This window comes from Tympanuchus pallidicinctus, unplaced genomic scaffold (genome assembly GCF_026119805.1).
Source record: "Tympanuchus pallidicinctus isolate F22 unplaced genomic scaffold, pur_lepc_1.0 scaffold7, whole genome shotgun sequence".
NCBI lineage: Eukaryota > Metazoa > Chordata > Aves > Galliformes > Phasianidae > Tympanuchus > Tympanuchus pallidicinctus.
Window position 1 is genome coordinate 23,584,819 of NW_026294791.1, and position 17,295 is coordinate 23,602,113.

The window sequence follows — 17,295 nt, forward strand, 5'->3', positions numbered from 1 at the left end:
ATAGAACCACTGTGATTGGAAAAGACCTCTAACACCTCTTCCAACCCCAACCCAGTTCCACCATGTCCACTGCCCACATCCCTCAGGGCCACACCTCCACAGTTCCTGAGCACCTCCAGGGACAGCGATCTCACCACCTCCCATGGCAGGCTGTTGCAAATTTCCACAGCAGAGCAAGGCTATCAGCTAACTGCATTTCGAGAGATTCAAAGACATTTTGCAATATCACCTCTAGATCAGTTTAAAGGTCAGCTTCCTTAAATTGATAGAGGAGCTCAAGGCTTTGCTTGCTAATTGGCTGAAGAAGATGCGGGGCACTCACAGGTGGTTCTAGTGCCATAGGGCTGCACTGCATGTTAGGAAGAAAAGAGCATGGGACCTCCGGTTTCTTGTATACAAAGTAGATCTGGAAACAGCACCAGAGGTGAGCTGGCAATGCCTTCTCCTGAGGTTGTTTTGACCCAAGTACTATCCCTAGGATAGTAGAATCCTCAGTCTGGCCACCCCACGTCTTCATTTGCTAAAATAATGCTGACTTTGCTGAGCTTCCTTGTAAAGTGCAATTCTCACCCTTGCTGGAAGTTTCCCACAGGCTTGGTTTTTGGTGGGTATTTTTTCAATTTGTCTGAGAGGAATATCACCCAGTTGTAGGGTTGCTTTCTGCAGCTTCAGGGCAGAATTATAGGAGGTACTTGAGGTTGGGCCCACCAGCACAAGGTATTCCCGCTGCAGCCTCCTACAGCCTGTCCAGCTCCAGACACGCCATCTGCCCCCTGAGATGCTGTTCTCCATCTCCCAGCCCTCCTGCAACTCTCCGCCCAGCTCCCAGCCCCATCCACCCCCTCCTTACATCAGCCTCCAAGCCTCTTTCCCTCAGTTTTTATGCAGGCTCTCAAGGCATAACCTCACCTCACCCAATGTACTGAGGGGGAAATCCACCCAACCTACAGCAGGAGACACACAAAAACTGTTGCTGGTTGCATCTCGAAAGGATAAGCCAGGCTGAGCCTGCTGGACTTCAGACCTGTCTGGGCACAGGGTTTTAAATCTGTTTGCTATGAGCAAACCTAGCAGAGAGTAAATAACAGGTCAGGGAAGACTGAAGCCAAGACTCATCTCTTCTGACCAGGGATCAGCTACACTACAACCTGCACTCAGAATCACCTAGAAAGTGGGATATGGCCATAGTCCTCATGATGAAACCACTAGTCCATCTTTTTGCTCATCAAGAGTGCATTCAGATGTTTTATACCAGGTTCCACCCTAGAGTGAAGTTTTGTGCCCATAGAGATGTCATAACCAACTCTTACTTTCTACGTACAGCAATAAGCAAAGAGTAAGGGCTGTCTGGAATTCACACCTGAATGAGTAATTGCTTTTATTATCTGTAGCAGTTAAAGTATTTTGCTGTTAACACTCAAGTTAAAGTAATTTCCCACATCAAGCCCAATGCCTGGCTCAGCTTGCAGCCCAGAGCATGTATTGATCACAAAATGCAATAAAATTCACGATGCTAAATGAAGAGCAAAAACTTTTCCTCTCATCTGAAATGAGAAGTGTATCCACATTTCAGCTGAGACAGAACTGATTTTTCCTTCACAGTATCTGGTATGATGCTGCGTTTTGGCTTCAGGGGGGAGCCATCATTGATTACTCAGCAATGCTTTAGCTGTTGCTGAGCAGCACTGCATAGAGCCAAGGATATTTTTGTTCTCAGCTTCTTACTGTCCTGGCTAAGGGGCTGGAAACAAGGAGGTGGGCAGGGATAGAATAAGGACAGCTGACCTCAAATAGCCAAAGGAATAACCCATACTATTTGGCATCATGGAAGGCAGAGGTTGGCCGGTGGGGAAATTGCTCATGCCTCACTTGTTTTATGTATATATTCATTTGTACACATACATGTATAAAATAATTATAACTATAATCCTTTTTTTCCTTTCTGTCTTTGTAAACACTTTGTAAAGTTTTTATCACAACCCCTGAGTTACATGTTGTGTTTGTTTGGTTTTCTTTTTTCCCCAGTTCTCTTCCCCATCCCACTGAGGAAGGGAGGAGTGAGTGGTGGCGCAAAATGCCAGCTGAAAAACCCTTTTTAGAGCAAACTGTTGATGGCTCCAGAAGCACCACAGGTGGTTACTGCTTCTATACACATCAAATAATCCATCACGCAATGAGCAGAGAAAGAGTAGAAGCTGGTATCAAATGAAACATTGGGCACATCTCTGCTCTGCTAAAGCCACATTAGCAGGTTGGGATGTCACCTAGCCCAGGCACCTCTCACACCTCAGAAGTGCAGGCAAGCCAATTTAGCCCAGAGCATACATTTTACACCAAAACATTTAATGAACAGGCAAACATGTTATCTCCATTCCTCCACTATAGAAAAAAAAAAAACTGTAGGAAAAGTTGGAATTGAAGCCACATCTGAGAAAGGTCCCAAATTCACAAGGCACCAGGGTTACACTGATTTGTATAGCTGTATATTATATATAGGGGAGCTCTTGAAGAATTATCTGGGCAGGGAGTAAGGGAGGAGCACAGACAATGGCCAGCAGGAAGTATCCTGCACACAGAAGCCACTTGGTAAGCCTGCAGCCCTCCCCATCCCCCTACCAGTAGAGCACAGTGAGGAGGAGGAGAAGAGGGAGGAAGAGCATCCCCAGCACCAGCAGGCTGGGGAGTGTAGTGGTAGCAGGGGGGGCTTCACGTGTCCTTGTGGCCTTCAGTGTCCGGTCCCACTGAGTGAAGATGGCTTTCCTGGCTCCACTCCACTTCCCTGGCCCTGTCAGGCGGAACTGGTAGGGGGTGCAGGGGCCAAAGAAGACCTTGAGGGCCAGTAGTGGGTCTGTCAGCAGGAGCTTGAGTACGTTAGGCTTCGCACCGATGTCTGAGGTCAACTCATTCATGTAGGTGATGTAATCAGTCTGCAGCGTGTCACTTCTCCCGAACCTTTGATAGAAAGGTAGAGGAAGAGAGAGACTGCTTTAGATCTTCTCCTTATTGCTCTCAACATGACATTTTGTGTTCTTGTTGCTTGAGGAGACCCTGTAACAGCAACGAGGATGGGCAGGGAGGAAATCCTCCTTAAATTTAGACATATTCAGTGCACTGTCCAAATAGCACAGGGATTTGGCAGAGAACACAGACAGCTTTCTGTGCTCGGCAGCAGTCTTTTCCCACGACATTAAGGCAAGGGCTGGGAATTCTGCTCTCCCACAAAGCCTTGAGAAGGGGGATGATGTCAGTCTAGGGAAGGTGGCACTTGTTCCTGCCATCCCCTAAAACTGGAGAGCACTTGGGGCATGGCCGCACATCACTGCTGCTGGTGGTGAAGGAGTCTGGCTGCCCTTGCAGCTCTGTGCTTTGGAACTTCCTGCAGTGCAACAGTTTCTAAAAACAACATAAAACATTGCTTGGGCCATATTCAGCTTTGACCATATTGATATTTGTCAAGTATTGCTTCACTATAATACGAGACACGTGCAAATAGGAGGGTAAACAAGACCTTTGTGTACTTTATGAAACAAAAAAAAAATGTTACTGAAGAATGAGGGAATGCTCTGTTTTCGCTAGGGCCTCACTTTCTGTGCAAGTAAGAAATGTTTTTTTTCAGACCAATAACACTCTACAAATGCTGCAAAGCAGCATTTTCAGATGGGAAATCTTACCATTATAGATTTTCTGCACAGATTCGCCCAATTCAACAGCCCTGAGGCAGTTGGAAACCTGAGAACTGACACAAAGGAAACTGGGTAGGACCTTCCTGTGTTGGTCCCTGTGAGTTTGCTCATCTGGGACATGAACAGAGTAGTTCAGAAGGGTCTCCTTGCAAGGAACTTGCCCCTGCTGCAGCCCTCCCCATGCACACATCCATCCCACCCAGGCTAAGATGACAGCAAGTCTTTTCCTCTTCCTTCCTGGGCAGTGTCCTATGAGTACACCTACCATTTGATCTTATTCCTCTTCATCTGCTCTATGTCCTCCAGCATCTCATTGACCGAGGGGAGCTTGCAGAGCCCTGGAAGAGCAGGAAGAGTGTCAAAGGGTGGGATGCCCATGAGATCCCTCCTGCAGCAGGTGGGGTTTGTAGGGGTCAACTGAATCCTTGGGCATTTTTCTCTTCCCTTTGGTGTCAAGATCTGAGTTTGGATCAAATTTGGGCATTGGGGTTGTAATAAAACAGGTTGCCCTCTCCTTTAGGATGCGTGGTGATGCCCAGGTAGCTGTCCCACCACAGGGACCTCAATGACATCTGCAGCTGGTCAATAAGTGACTTATTCCCCATGGTGCAAGGCAGCCCATCCCAAGGAGAACCAGTTACTGGTATTTCCAGCACTCATGCACTGCCCTCGTTTTTAGTTTGAACCTGTATATTGCTGATGGGAAATGCTTCTTCCCATTTAGGGACCTTAGCTCATTCACCTACCCTGAAACACCTTGACCGCCCAGCGGCACTGCACATCTGCTGTCGGGATGGCGGATCCAAAGGACTGGACCAACCCAATGACTGCCATGGTTGGCTTCTCTAGCTGAGGAGGAACAATGCATTTGTAGAGGTTAATCTCCTTGTTCCTGCTTTCGATGATGGATTCATCCTCCATGAAAGGAAAGGAGTGAGAGTAGCCAGTGGCAAAGATAACCACATCGAGGTCATCCTGCACAGTCCCATCTTGAAACAAGACTGACTTTTCTCTGAATTCCTTCACATTTGGCTTTATCAGCACCACACCACAGGTGATGCGGCTCAGGATGTCATCATTCAACACCGGTTCCCTGCGGGATGCTCTGCAAGGAAAAAGTCTGAGTTAGCCCCTGCTGCTGGCCCTGGACAGGCTAGATTCCACTCTGCCCGGGACCTGCACTTATGGTGGCCTTGAGAACAGATGGCTTCATGCTTACCCATCCACCGGCATTAGGCCAAAGTCCTCATGTTTGTACTGCTGGTTCATGCCCCTGACATAAAGCCAGTCACTGACTGCCTTGGGGAGAAAGTTGTCCAGCCACGTCCAGAAGCGGGTGATGAGCAGCATGTCCCAGGGGTAGCCAAAGTTCCAGACACGGCTCATCACCCAGGAGCCACTTCGGGAGCTCAGGTAAACCTGGGGGATGATGAGACAGGGGTGAGCCACCCCTGTGGTGGCCACTAGCTCCAACCAGCCCTAGTTCAGGTCTCCATACCTGTGAGGCCACAGTGCTGAGCTCCACAGCAATGTCACAGCCAGAGTTGCCCAAGCCAATCACCAGCACCTTCTTCCCTCTGAATTTTTCTGGCTCCTTGTACTCTCGGCTGTGTAAGTAGGAGCCTTTAAACTTCTCTATCCCTGGGAGCAGGAAGACAAAAAGGGATAAGTCATCAGTGAAGAAGTGTGTCTGTGTTAACCTTGGCTGCTCCCACTCCTGCAAGCATTGCCAGAGCATGTTTGGGAGTTGTTCACAGCAGAGGGATGCTGCAAACCTGCAGAAAGGTTTTGTCTCTGGATTCATTCAATATTTAAACGGGGAGGAGCATGAGAGAACAGGATAACTTTGTGTGGTGTTTGTGTTCCTTAAAGGTATAACCCAGCATCACCCTGAGACATCAGACCAGCCACGGTCCATCTGCTTGGTGTGCCTTTGTGCCTTTGCACCAGTGATAGGAAAACTTGAATTTTTAAAACAGAAGGTGACGAAGGACACAGTGGGAGTTTTCCCAGCCAGCATCCCAAGACTTCACCTCCTCCAAACAGACCCTCAGCACCAAATACTTCTCATCACAGGAAGTTCTCCCACTGCTGATCCTGTAAGCAGAGGCAAAGTTTGCGCACAGCATTTGTACTAGAGACCATGGAAAAATGCCAAAAGAAGTGCTTTAAGAAACCCTTTAGTGAAGAAACTTCTATTAAATGGAAACACCCTGCAATAATTTTTCCAGGAAACATTAGCACTGCCTCCAGTAAAAATGCCCCTGCTTTGACATGGTTTGGATACAGTCTTTTGTCTAAAAAAAAAAAAAAAAAGTTTTGATCTCCTGAACAGAGCTCACCCCTAACACCAATCTTTGATGCTGGAAAAAGAAAAAAAACATCCAGCTTTTGAATGTAGAGTGCACACCTGGCTGTGTGATGCTGAATCAAGTTCATTTAGTTTACCTGGGAAGTGGGCAAGAGGGAGGTTTGGGTAGACATGGTGTCCAGTGCAAACCATAACAGCATCGAAAACCGCTGCCTCTTCCTTCCCGTCTCTCCGTGTAACCACCTCCCACTGCCCCGTAGCGCTGAAGTCAGGGCGCTTCCTTATCTTGGTGACTGTGGTCTTAAAGGAAAGGGATAAAGGTGTAGAAAGCACTCCAGGAGACCCACTGCAGCCAGGCATGCTCTGTCCTTGTCCCCACCAGACACAATGTCACAGACCTGGCAATTATTTTGGATGGAGAAAACCCACCGGCATCCTCCCATTCCATGTGATTTTCCATCCCAGTAGTAATGGTTTCTCCATATTGGTTGTTTATTTGACACAACCCAACCAGAAGCTGGTGAGACCCAATTTAACAAAACTAGCAAGCTTCTTCCCCAGGATGTCTATCCCAGGATTTTCTTTGAGACACAGCAGCAATGTCCATCCCACCTACCTTAAAGCGGATGTGTTGGAGAAGGTCAAAATGCTGTGCGTAGTCACGGATGTACTTATGGAGCCTTGCGTTGTGTATATAGTTGGGGTAGTCATCAGGGAAGGGGAAGTCAGGGTAGCACATCATCTCCTTGCAGGAATTGGTGAAGACAGTGCGGTAGATGCTAGCTCTGCCTTCCTCTGGCTTTTCCTGGAGGGAAAGGAGAGGACTTTGGTTAGAGGGGTCAGTTATGGACACCCCAGAAAGTCATAAGCCACAGGCAAGAAAATGCTAAGCTAGTCTGGATATAACCTCACTCAATGTCATGACTGCTAGGAGAATCTCAGTTTTGGAGACCTGAACCACAATATCTGGCTCTCAGAGCAATGTCTTCACCCACCTCCTCCAATGCTTTCTATGCCCTCCTTTCCTGGCCATGTAATTCCCAGCCTATCCTTCCACTCAGTTTCACCAACCAAACCTAGAAACGAGGCCACTGAGCACCCCAGAGGGTCATCCCTAGCCCACTGCTTACCTTTCTCATATGCTCACAGGCTTTGTGGGCTCATCCTGAAGAGCCATATACAGTACATCCCTGTTATAACCTCAGAGTCCTCTACTCAGTATAATATCTTCTGCATTTACCTTATAGAAAGATCAGCTCTGTTGATGTCTGTGCCCAGCTTTGCGCAAATGCACAGCTGCTATTTTCAACTTCAGGCCTTGCTTCTTATAAACATCACTTGCAGAGTTCAAAGTGATATTTCCATCTGCTTAGCTGGAGCACACAGGGGACATTGCAGACTTATTGCTCAAAAGGGAAAAAAAATCCAGGTAACATCAGCAGCTAAGAAAAATACTTTGTCCTAAATCTGCTCTGCCTCTGGCCTGCGGGCCAACAATCTTGTGACACAGCAAGGATCACATCCCTGCCAAACTCTCAGATGTCCTGTGTACAAGATGATCCAGCACTGTTGTCTGGACACCAGCGTATTCAGAGCAGCTGCTGACTCTTCTGGCTGGGATTTACATCCCCAGCTTTGCCCAGGTGGTATTAGGGGAGTGGACGCACCTGCAGCAAGGGGACAGCAAATTTTGGGTGACCACCTCACTGCAGGTTCACCTGCTCAGTAAGCAGAATGGAGCAGATGTGCAACATTTACCACATCTTTAATAAGCCACAGAGGTAATTAATAAAACAGTGTTTCACCCATGCAGAACTGCCACAAAACTTTGTCTTTTCTGCTGCAAAAGTTTGGTTAAAAAATACACCCAAGGGAGCTTGAAGGAAACTGAAGAACAGAAGGTTATTTGCATCAGAACAAAAGAAAAGAAGAAAGAAAAAGAAAAGGAAGAAAGCCCCACCAAATTCTAAGTGTTTTATTACTCTTGTCAAAATAAGAGTCTCACTGGGGCTGGAGGTGTCCGTGTTCCAGCTGATTCTAGAATCAGCAAGCCCAGATCAGTATCTCGCTGAAATTACTCTGTACAGCGCTTTTGCATTCCAAAAATATTCTGGGTTGAAAATTAAACCAACTCCTCAGCTTTCTAGTGATAGAATGTGTGGGCGACCCCAGGCAGAGCCCATAGGAACACCCCAAAGCCATCAAGTATAGTAACCAACTGACCCCTATGAGTGCAAATGTGCCCCGAGGGGCCGTGAGGAGAGCATTCTCCAGGCACTTAAGAGCTGATTAGCCATTGCCCAGAGCTAACCTGATGTCTTCACCCCTCTACCGTGAGTTTTAACGTGATCATTTCCTCCACTTGAGCGGCTCTCGCAGCCACTACTCCCCAAACTCTCCCCTAGCCCCAGGCTGCCAGAAGAGCACACAGCCCAAGCCCCTCACCGTGTAGCGCCAGAGCCCCCCGATGTCCTCACTCTGCTCGAAGCAGACGGGCTCCAGCCCCTCTTCCAGGCAGCACTTGATGGCTGCCAACCCGCTGATGCCTGCGCCCACCACAGCCACACGTCGCACCATGGTGTCCTGCGGGTGGGAGAGAGGCTGTCACAGTGCCATGTTGTGATCCTAGGCCGTCTGGCCCCATGCAACACCTGGAGCTTTTTCATCTGTCCTCGCTTACCTGTGCAGCCTGCGGTGCCTCAGAGCTTGGAGTGGGAGCTGTGGGAGGAGAGGATCTGTGGCTTTGAGGCGTTTCCTACCAAGAAAAAAGCTTTTATCTGGCACAGCATGGGAGGCAGGGCCAGAGCCCTGCAGCAGTTTGGATGGCTGCCTTCTGTTGGGTGGACTTTAGCAGTCCCACAGCTGCAACACGAGGAGCTGCGGGCTCAGAGCTCTTGAGTTAGGAAATCAGTACTTTGGGCTGGAATTACTTCCAAGCAAGAGGTCAAGGACACAAGCAGCTCCCCCCAGCACCTCTGCAAGGCTGCATGGCAACATCCAAATCACTGAGAGCAGATGAGGCTCTGGAAAGGCTGCACAACAAGTTCTGAGTTCAGTTCTGGGCCGGCCCCTCACTACAAAAAAAGACATCAAGGCCCTGGAGTGTGTCCAGAGAAGAGGAGCTCAGGGATGGAGAAGAGGGGACACCTTACTGCTTACGCAAAATGCCTAAAAGGAGGCTGTGGTGAGATGGGGGTTGGCCCCTGCTCCTGGGTAACAGCAATAGGATGGGAAGTGATGGTCTCAGGTTGTGTCAGATAAGACATTTTAGTGGAACCACGTATGTATTTTGATACGTAATCTTTTGTTGATAGGGTAATTCTATTTTTTTTTTCTTTCCAGAATATAAAGTGCTTAAAATAGCAAAGATTGAAGTAATTAGCTTTTTAAAACTGTTTGTTTTTAATATACATATCTGGGCATTTAAGAACCATAAAGGTAGGAAGTGACCTCTGGAAATCCCCCCATCTGATCCTCCAGTCCAACTGCCATGTTAAGGCATGTTCCCAGAGCAGGTTGCCCAGAAAAGCATCCAGGTGGATTTTGAATATCTCCATATCAGGAAACTCCACAATATCTGTGAGCAGCTTGCTCCAGTGCTCTGTGGGTTAAGTAGGAATACAGAAGCTTTAAAACATCTGAGGTCAAGAGCTTTACTATACTAATATAATAAGAAAATTCTTGATTTTCTATTTTTCCCTGTAGGCTTTTTGGAGGAGATACTCTGCAAGAAAAAGTTATTTACAGCTAAGATACTATGTTATTTTTGTACAAAGGATAAGGATGTTGTTATCTATCACTGCATAAAAACAAATTCTTTGGGCTACTGTTACAATTCAGAATCATCTGCATGCATCTAAACTGGCAAAGGAAGATCGACAAAGATACAAAATCTTAAGGTCTTCAGCACTCACTATACAATCTGCATTCAGAAAATGGAGAACACACAAAGTTCAAGAGAAAATTAGAGCAGCTTTAGTGCTCCAGAAGTATTTCAGAAAATGGCAATCTTCAAAACTGGCTAAAGGAAAGAGCTGCCCTTGTCATTCAGTCTTGGCATAGGACTCACAGAGAGATGAAACAGTTTTAAGCATAGCATTATCAAGATTCAGGCTTGGTACAGGTGTCAGATAGCTAGGTGTATTTACCAGGAATACAGGACACAAATAGTGACCATTCAGCAGTATTACAGAGCTTATAAATCAGGAAAAAATGAGAGATAACTATTTGCAAAAGTGTGCAGCAGTAGTAGTTCTCCAAGCTGTTTCTAGAGGCAAGAAAGCACATATACTATACAGGCAAACAAAAGCAGCTTGTGTTGTTCATTCACTGTGGAAAATGAGAAAAACAAATTTTTACTATTAAAAAAACCCTGTCACTTTATTGCAGTCACATATGAGAAAATACCAACAGGTAAAAATATACGAAGAGATGAAAAACACCGCTTCTGTAATTCAAGCTTGGTATAGGGCAAATGTCACTTCTGAAAAAGCAGCCTCATCTTTCCAGAAGCATCTGGCTGCCATTGTCCTTCAGACTGCCTACAGAGGAAGGAAAGCTAGGAAAGCAGCTCACATATTGAGATCTGTGATTAAAAATTCAGTCACGTTTCCATGCTTATGTCATCCGAAAGAGATTTTAAAAATTGAGAAATGCTACAGTGAAAATTCAAGCTTATGTAAAAATGAGACAAGCTTGTAGGTATTACCATGCCTTAAGGGAAGCACCACTTTATGTCCAGTAAAGGTATCAGTCTCGTAGATGTGCTCTTCAACTTAAGGAAGATTACAGGAAACTGAAGGGAGATTGCATAAGAATTCAAGCTGCAGTTTGAGGCTATCTTGTCAAGAAGCAAATAAAAAGGTGAAGGAAGACTGCAGTATTTCTCCAGGCACAGTATCGAATGAGGAGGATCAGGGCACATTATTTAATTATCTACTGTTGTCATTCAAAAACACTTCTGCCTCTGACAGAATTGCCTGTGGTATGCACAGAAGTTCCTGCAAGTTAAAAAACCAGCAGCGTGCATACAGGCAGTCTACAGGGATCATAAAGCACGCAAAGAGCTTAAGCTTGAACATTGAGCTGCTGTCAAAACTCAAACAGCTTTTAGAGCTCATGCTGTAAGAGAAAAACAGAACTTGCAAGACTAGTAAAGGCAAAGTCTGACCTTCCTAAAGATAAGAGCAGTCGTGCTTACTTTACAAGCAGCTTTTCACAGTTACCAGGTTCAAAAGCAAATTCAAAGACAACGTGCTGCTGCAGCTGCAATACAATCTGCCTTCAGAAAATTCATGGCTCTGGAAATGCTCAGACTTGTGAACCATGCTGCGCTCACTATCCAAAGGTGTTACAGAGCCAGCATCATAAGCCAAAAACAATGGCAGGAGTACGCTGAGTTGTGGAACTGTGTAGTACATACTTCAGCAAGAAAAAAGATTCAAAAGAAGCACAACCTTGCAACAATTCCTCAGTCCTATTACAGAATGCATGTCAATCAATTAAAATTTAAAAAACTAAGGCAATCCACTCTAGCGATTCAGAGATACTTTACAGCTTACTTTATTAAAAAAAAAACAACAGCATGCACTTTAGATAAAGACAAAGGCAGCTGTGCTAGTCTTGCAGTCTGCATGCTGAAGGATGACTGTGAGGAAACAGCAGAGTGAATTAAGCAAAGCTGCGACAACAATACAAGCAGCCTTCAAATCGGACCTAGTGAAAAAGGACAGTTTAATATACATACATGGGCATTAGGGAATCATAGAGGTAGGAAGCGACATCTGGAGATTCCCTGGTCTGATCCTCCAGTACAACTAGCAAGACTGGAGATACGTGCCACAAGGAAGATTAGGTCTTTTCTTCAGATGGCTGTGCAACATAGAAAACTCGCCCAACTTAAAAGAGCAGCTATTACATTACAAGCCTATTACTTAATGCACAAAGCTAAATCACAGCATGTGAGCTATAAAAATAGCAACTGTTGTCTTACAGCAGCAGTACCAATCCCACCTGATTGTAAAACACCACAGAATGATATATTTAAAAACCCAGGAAAAAAACTATTATTGCGCAGGCTACAGTCAGAAGATTCATTGTAAAGAAGATGTTCCAGCAAATTGAAGAACAAACAATAAAAATTCAGGTACTTATATATGTTTAGGATGTCGTTTGTTGTTCGCTGTTTACTTGTTTTGGAAAACTGCTACTATTTCAAAGGATTTTGAAATCCTGCCAAAATCAATTGTACAATAAAATCTTATGTCCTTGTCTACTTTGCCGTTCCATTGACATTGTTCTTTGTACAGCTCTGAATCTTACCCATGTTAAGGTATTTCTCACTCTGACCAAGTTTTGTGTAGTTGTTTATATCTCACAGTTACATTGGCCTGCCAGCGTGGAAAGGTGTGGGAAGGAGAGAGAGTGTGCTGACTTGAAAATTGGCTCGTGATTTCCCAGGGCCTGAGAGATCATGCGTGACTGTAGGAGACCTTAAAAAAAAAATTTGTTTTTCTAAGCTACAAGATTATGATGGAACAAAGGGTTCTTATAAGGATGACTTATAGAAAATCTGACCTGCTATATTAAGGGAGGTAATTTTGTGAGATTTCTTACCGTCGTGTCATCAACTCATAATAGTGTGCATCTCATCCAGCTGAACAGTGTTCATCACAGCATCTCCCTGAAATGTTGTTCTGCCGTGCCTAGGAATTGCATTTTCTTAGAGCACAGTCAAGAAAACCAAACCAATAACCTCCTGCTCTCTGTTACCAGACAGAAGTTCTAGATGTATTCCATGTTTTGACACACTGAAAAGCAAACACTGAAAATTCAGCTGTTGAGTGTTGATGTTAAAGATTCCTGAGAAGCAGCATTCATGGTCTTTTTGTATTCCCTTCTATTTCCTGATAAATGTATATCAGTGTCACCGAAGTGCTCTGCTTAGAGGGTGAAACAGAAACACTGTACCCAAAAAACTGAATGTAGTTTCTCAAAGTTATCTTGCCTAGGCTTTATGAGCAGAACAAAGACCATCACTACTAAAGTTTCACTCATTTCTAGCAACCACGTTTCCTTCACAGCATAAAAGTGCAAAGGGTGGAAAAGAAGTACATTTAAAGTAAGCGGGCAAGTCCAATGAAAAGTATTTAATCAGCACTAAGATGAGACTTTCTGGTCCTTCTAAAGTGTTCCTGAAGTAACTGTAAAGCCAACCTACATGACTGTAATAGCAGCTTCCAGGTCAACAGATGATGTGTGTGCATGTCTACAAGCATGACGATGAAGTAATGAAAATGGAAGCAATTCTCAAATGAGAGCTGAGAGCAGGAAACTCAATGCTTACGTTTATAAGCTAATCTTTTAAGTGTAATTATTACACTGTAATTTACAAAATTTAAAATCGGTACTAATTGTTGATAGCGATTTGCTTGTTTGGATGTAAAGCTGTGAAAGATTAGTGTGATACTTTCTTTTCCTTTTGCATTTCATTTTTGCTATTTTAAGCCTGTTGGTGCCCTGCTTAGACGAGCAATAAGAGAAAAGTCTCTCTCATGCACAGAGTCAAACACAATCTGCCTAATTTTAGTTATGAACTTCAAAATGCAGCTATCCGAGCAAAGAAGGGAAATTAAAACAGGTTTCTTAACTATTTGTTATGAGCAGGCATGTTAGTGAAGTTCCGTTTACAGGGTCAGTTTAATTAGGATATGGAACACAAGCGTCTAGGCACTACGATACCACAAAGAAGCTCATTCTCATTTTATATAGTCCCAAAATCAACAGATGCTAATTGAAACAAATCAAGGAAGTGATGGTAGTACATATAAGTGCACTCAGATTCCTAGCCTGACCGATAATGGTCAGATTTACAAAAACATTTGTAATACTTCAAGCATAACAAGGACAGGTACAAAACCCTGTGCTGCATATTCTGGATCCACTATTTTGACTGCGGCATAGGCAAGATTCACAAGATAGGCGTAGGCGAAATACGTCGTGCCTCTTGTCGTCAATGTTGTCAGCACTGTTATTTCTGTAGCAACAACATGCTGGCCTTACACCCACCTCTTGCTAGAAGCATAACAGACAACACCTGTGAAGATAGTCTTCTGATCACCCATCACATTCAGATCGCAAGGAGGAAAACCACCCTTATGAATGAGAAGCAAAGTGGCACTCTGCCTCTCCTTTACCGACTTTGAGCCAGCCACCTCAGCAGCCAGATTAGCTCAGCACTTTTGATGGGCTTTTGACCACTGAGGTCAAAAAATGTCTAAAAATCACATTGCTTATGTATCCATTATCACAAATATATGAACCTAGGTACAGCCACGCTCTTCCTCTCTATACTTCTTTCGCCCTCAATCTAAGCACAGCTCAGATTTCCTGAGGTAGTAGCAAGAACAGAGCCTGTTATCTTGCGTGTCCCAAGACAACCTGAGGTTAAACTACTCCAATAGCCCGTGTCATTAAGCACTTAATAAAAATGAGTAATGGAGCGCTTGCTGCTAGAAACAGAGGGATGCACTTTTTCATTCAGTAACACAGTGTTCTGATTTTAAAAAATCAACGAGCAGAAACTGAACAGCAAAGTTCTGTTACCATTAAGCGAGGTATTCTTTATAGGCAAGGCTGGGGCAGCATCGCGATAACTCTCCGAGAATGCTCTGCCAGTCGATGGTTCTGAAATGGGTTGTATTTCCACATTCATTACCTTCCCACATTCATTAACCTACCCACCCCAGTGACCGTCGAACAGGCATGGCCTTATTTTGTGATCTTTGATGTCATCTGGTGTCCTAGCATTGCGACAGTCCGTCCTCAGTCCTCAGTGGTTGTTTGTCTGTTTAATCAATTATTCGGGGCAAAATTCAATTTAAAAAAGCTCTTGCTTGAGCTAATGACTATAAATGATTATTTTATATGTACATTAACAAAAAAAAACCCTCATAACTTGTCTTGTTTATTTTTTAATTAAATTTAAATGAGTATGGATTATACAAAAGATGCTTTTCGACTCACCTTTCGCATGCAATTAATCATAACTCAAAGTTCAGTTCCTCCTTTCTTCTTATCATCTGACCATCAGAAAAGCAACGTGAGGTGCACTTTCCAAGAGTCCAGCAAAAGGCTCTTTCAAAGAAATACCAAGTCCTCTCGCAGTGTACTTCAGCTAGCTCAACGACTGGAAGTTTGTTGTGTCATTGACTGGAATATGCTGCTGTTCCTAAGGCAGCAACAGCTCACACAAATAATTGTAAGCCCTGTGCTGTTATGCTATTTGTCTCCCAGAGCAATTCCCTGTATGTTCGTGTAAATGGAAGCCTTTTGCAAGCTGCAAGACGACCTGTCACTGAACCTGCTTCTTCTCCCAGAGCACACTGCAATGTGTCACACAGTCTCGGCGGGATCTCTGCTGATGGCTGTGAAAATACATCCGTAAAAACATACAATAAGAACATTTGCAGTTCTACAATTATAAATAATATAAATGAGTGCAGTCTAACTCTCAGGATTTAAACCTAAGAATGAAACTGCTACGTAGTTTACGTGCATTTCATCGCTGTAGGCTTTTCATAGTGCCTGTGTCCAACTAAAATCTCACAGAAAGTCTTCCTACCAAATTATAGGGCATAGGAACATAACCAGAGCAATGCAGCACAGAAGTGTTTGCAAAGCTCTCCTTCTAATCCACCGGTCTGTCATTTTCTGGCACATATCATTCAGCCATTTGGCCATTGGTCACATTGCAGCTCTGGTATTTCCACCGCCATCTTTAGTCATGTTTTCTCTGAGATCAAAAGGTTTAACAAACGTTCTTTTGCTGGTTGGTTTTTGAGGTTTTGGTTTTTTTTTTTTTTTTTTTTTTTTTTTTTTTTTTTTTTTTTTGGACGAGGGGCGAGGGAAAGCACATGAAGCACGTGGCAGGGGTCTCTCCAAACCGTCCCGGCCGGGGCGTTCTCTGGAAGCGTCACTCTGTCATTCCATTTGCGTCAAATGCTAAGCGATCCGTTTGAATCGGGTACGATTATTTAACTTGTTAACGATCCCAACAACGAGGAGAGAAGGAGAAGCGCGTAACAAACTGTAATCTGAAGCGTAAATTCAGTCAGTAATTCAGATCTGGAGCCCACGTGTCGAGCTGTCAGAGCCCCGGGCCGGCCCTAACGAGACCCAGCCTCGCTAACTAGCGCCAGGTGCCGCGGGGCCGCGCCTCGTCGGGAGCTCGGGGGCAGAGCCCGCCTCAAAGCCGCTTAAGGTCCGCCGGAGGCGGCTGGGATTCACGAGGAGGTTCGCGGAGATCCTCAGCTGCGGGAGATGGAGCGGGTTGTGTTTCTTCATCCTGCTGTAACGCTTCTGGGGCTGAAAAGCAACGCGAGGGGTGGCTTTTAAAAGGAAGCCTTGGGATTCTGTTTAACGTTCGGTGTTGTTGCTTCGTTTTGTTTCAGGCTGTAGCGAGACCTCGCGCAGTAAGGATCAGCCCAACATGTGCGCAATTCCGGAGGTAACGAGACAGCGGAGGGGGGAGCCGTCCGATGTTCTCACCGCTGTTTTTAGGACCGGTGTAGGGCTGCCGCCGGGCTCTCCCGGCTTTTCGGAGCCGGAGTACCGTCACTGCCCGGTTTCCATCTCATTTCCATCTCAAACCCCCGGGGTTTGTCTGCGGGCGCTTCGGATCCTCCCGCCGTCATCGGTGGGAGCGAGCGAGACGGGGCCGTATTGTTCAGCCTGTGCGCTGCTGGAGGTGAGAATCAGCACGAATGGCTGCTAAGACTGAAGTCTGTCTTGCAGGTGGAGAGTCGCAGCGGAGCCCTTCGTTGGCCCCAGCCGGCGAGCGTTCGGGGTCCCAGGTAAGCGCTCTGTGCTCGGGGTTTGCATAGGGCTGCAGCTTAGAGTGCCAGCGAGTAGGATGGGACCGCGCGTGTCCTTCCTTTCCCCCAGTGCTTTATAACTTCAGGAGCACCATCTCGTGCCCTTTATGGAGATACAGCGGGACAGCTTGCGTGACTGCAGTGCCGCTGCGGATGGCGATGTGCTTTTTAGGCAAGACAGATCGGTGGCGGAGCCCCGATTCGCGTTACAGAGCGGGACGAGGAAGCAGGTAAGACCTTCGTGCAGCTGGCCGTGGCTGCTTCTCGGCTCTGCAGGTCGAGAAGGATGGGAAGTCTGTGGTCTGGCAGAGGGCGATGAAGATGATGGGGCGCCAGAAGCGTCTCCTTTCCGAGGAATGGATGAGAGACTGACGGGTGCTCGGTGTCCTCCTCCGGGAATGAGATGATCTCTGCAGAGCCCTTTATA

The 17,295-nt window shown here is 45.6% G+C and overlaps 1 protein-coding gene across 5 annotated transcripts; it reads right to left on the reverse strand.

Moving 5' to 3' along the window:
- Positions 1–2,322: 2,322 nt before the first annotated feature.
- LOC128072278 (dimethylaniline monooxygenase [N-oxide-forming] 3-like) lies at positions 2,323–14,722 on the reverse strand. Of its 5 annotated transcripts, none has more exons than XM_052665909.1 (12): positions 14,599–14,722; positions 9,445–9,595; positions 8,968–9,064; positions 8,675–8,749; positions 8,440–8,577; positions 6,611–6,799; positions 6,132–6,294; positions 5,182–5,324; positions 4,903–5,102; positions 4,430–4,788; positions 3,949–4,021; positions 2,323–2,952 (listed from the first exon to the last, which is right to left on the reverse strand). In XM_052665909.1, exons 1-12 carry the CDS (start codon positions 14,705–14,707, stop codon positions 2,613–2,615), a joined length of 2,037 nt encoding a protein of 678 aa, XP_052521869.1. In that variant the 5' UTR covers positions 14,708–14,722; the 3' UTR covers positions 2,323–2,612. The 5 variants fall into 5 exon arrangements, with proteins under 5 accessions (XP_052521869.1, XP_052521865.1, XP_052521867.1 ...); XM_052665905.1 differs by lacking the exons at positions 8,968–9,064; positions 9,445–9,595 and adding exons at positions 11,741–11,865; positions 12,316–12,485 and having other exon boundaries at positions 14,599–14,714; XM_052665907.1 differs by lacking the exons at positions 8,968–9,064; positions 9,445–9,595 and adding exons at positions 11,741–11,865; positions 12,316–12,485 and having other exon boundaries at positions 8,440–8,595; positions 14,599–14,714.
- Positions 14,723–17,295: the final 2,573 nt, after the last annotated feature.

Bases quoted from the DNA above. Each gene is read 5' to 3' on its own strand.
- LOC128072278 (XM_052665909.1), bottom strand. From the start codon at position 14,707: ATGAATGTGGAAATACAACCCATTTCAGAACCATCGACTGGCAGAGCA. The intron at 9,596-14,598 runs GTAACAGAACTT...CTTAACCCACAG, and splicing joins AAAGAATACCTCGCTTAATG to AGCACTGGAGCAAGCTGCTC. The intron at 8,750-8,967 runs GTGCTGGGGGGA...TTTTCTTGGTAG, and splicing joins TGCCATGCAGCCTTGCAGAG to GAAACGCCTCAAAGCCACAG.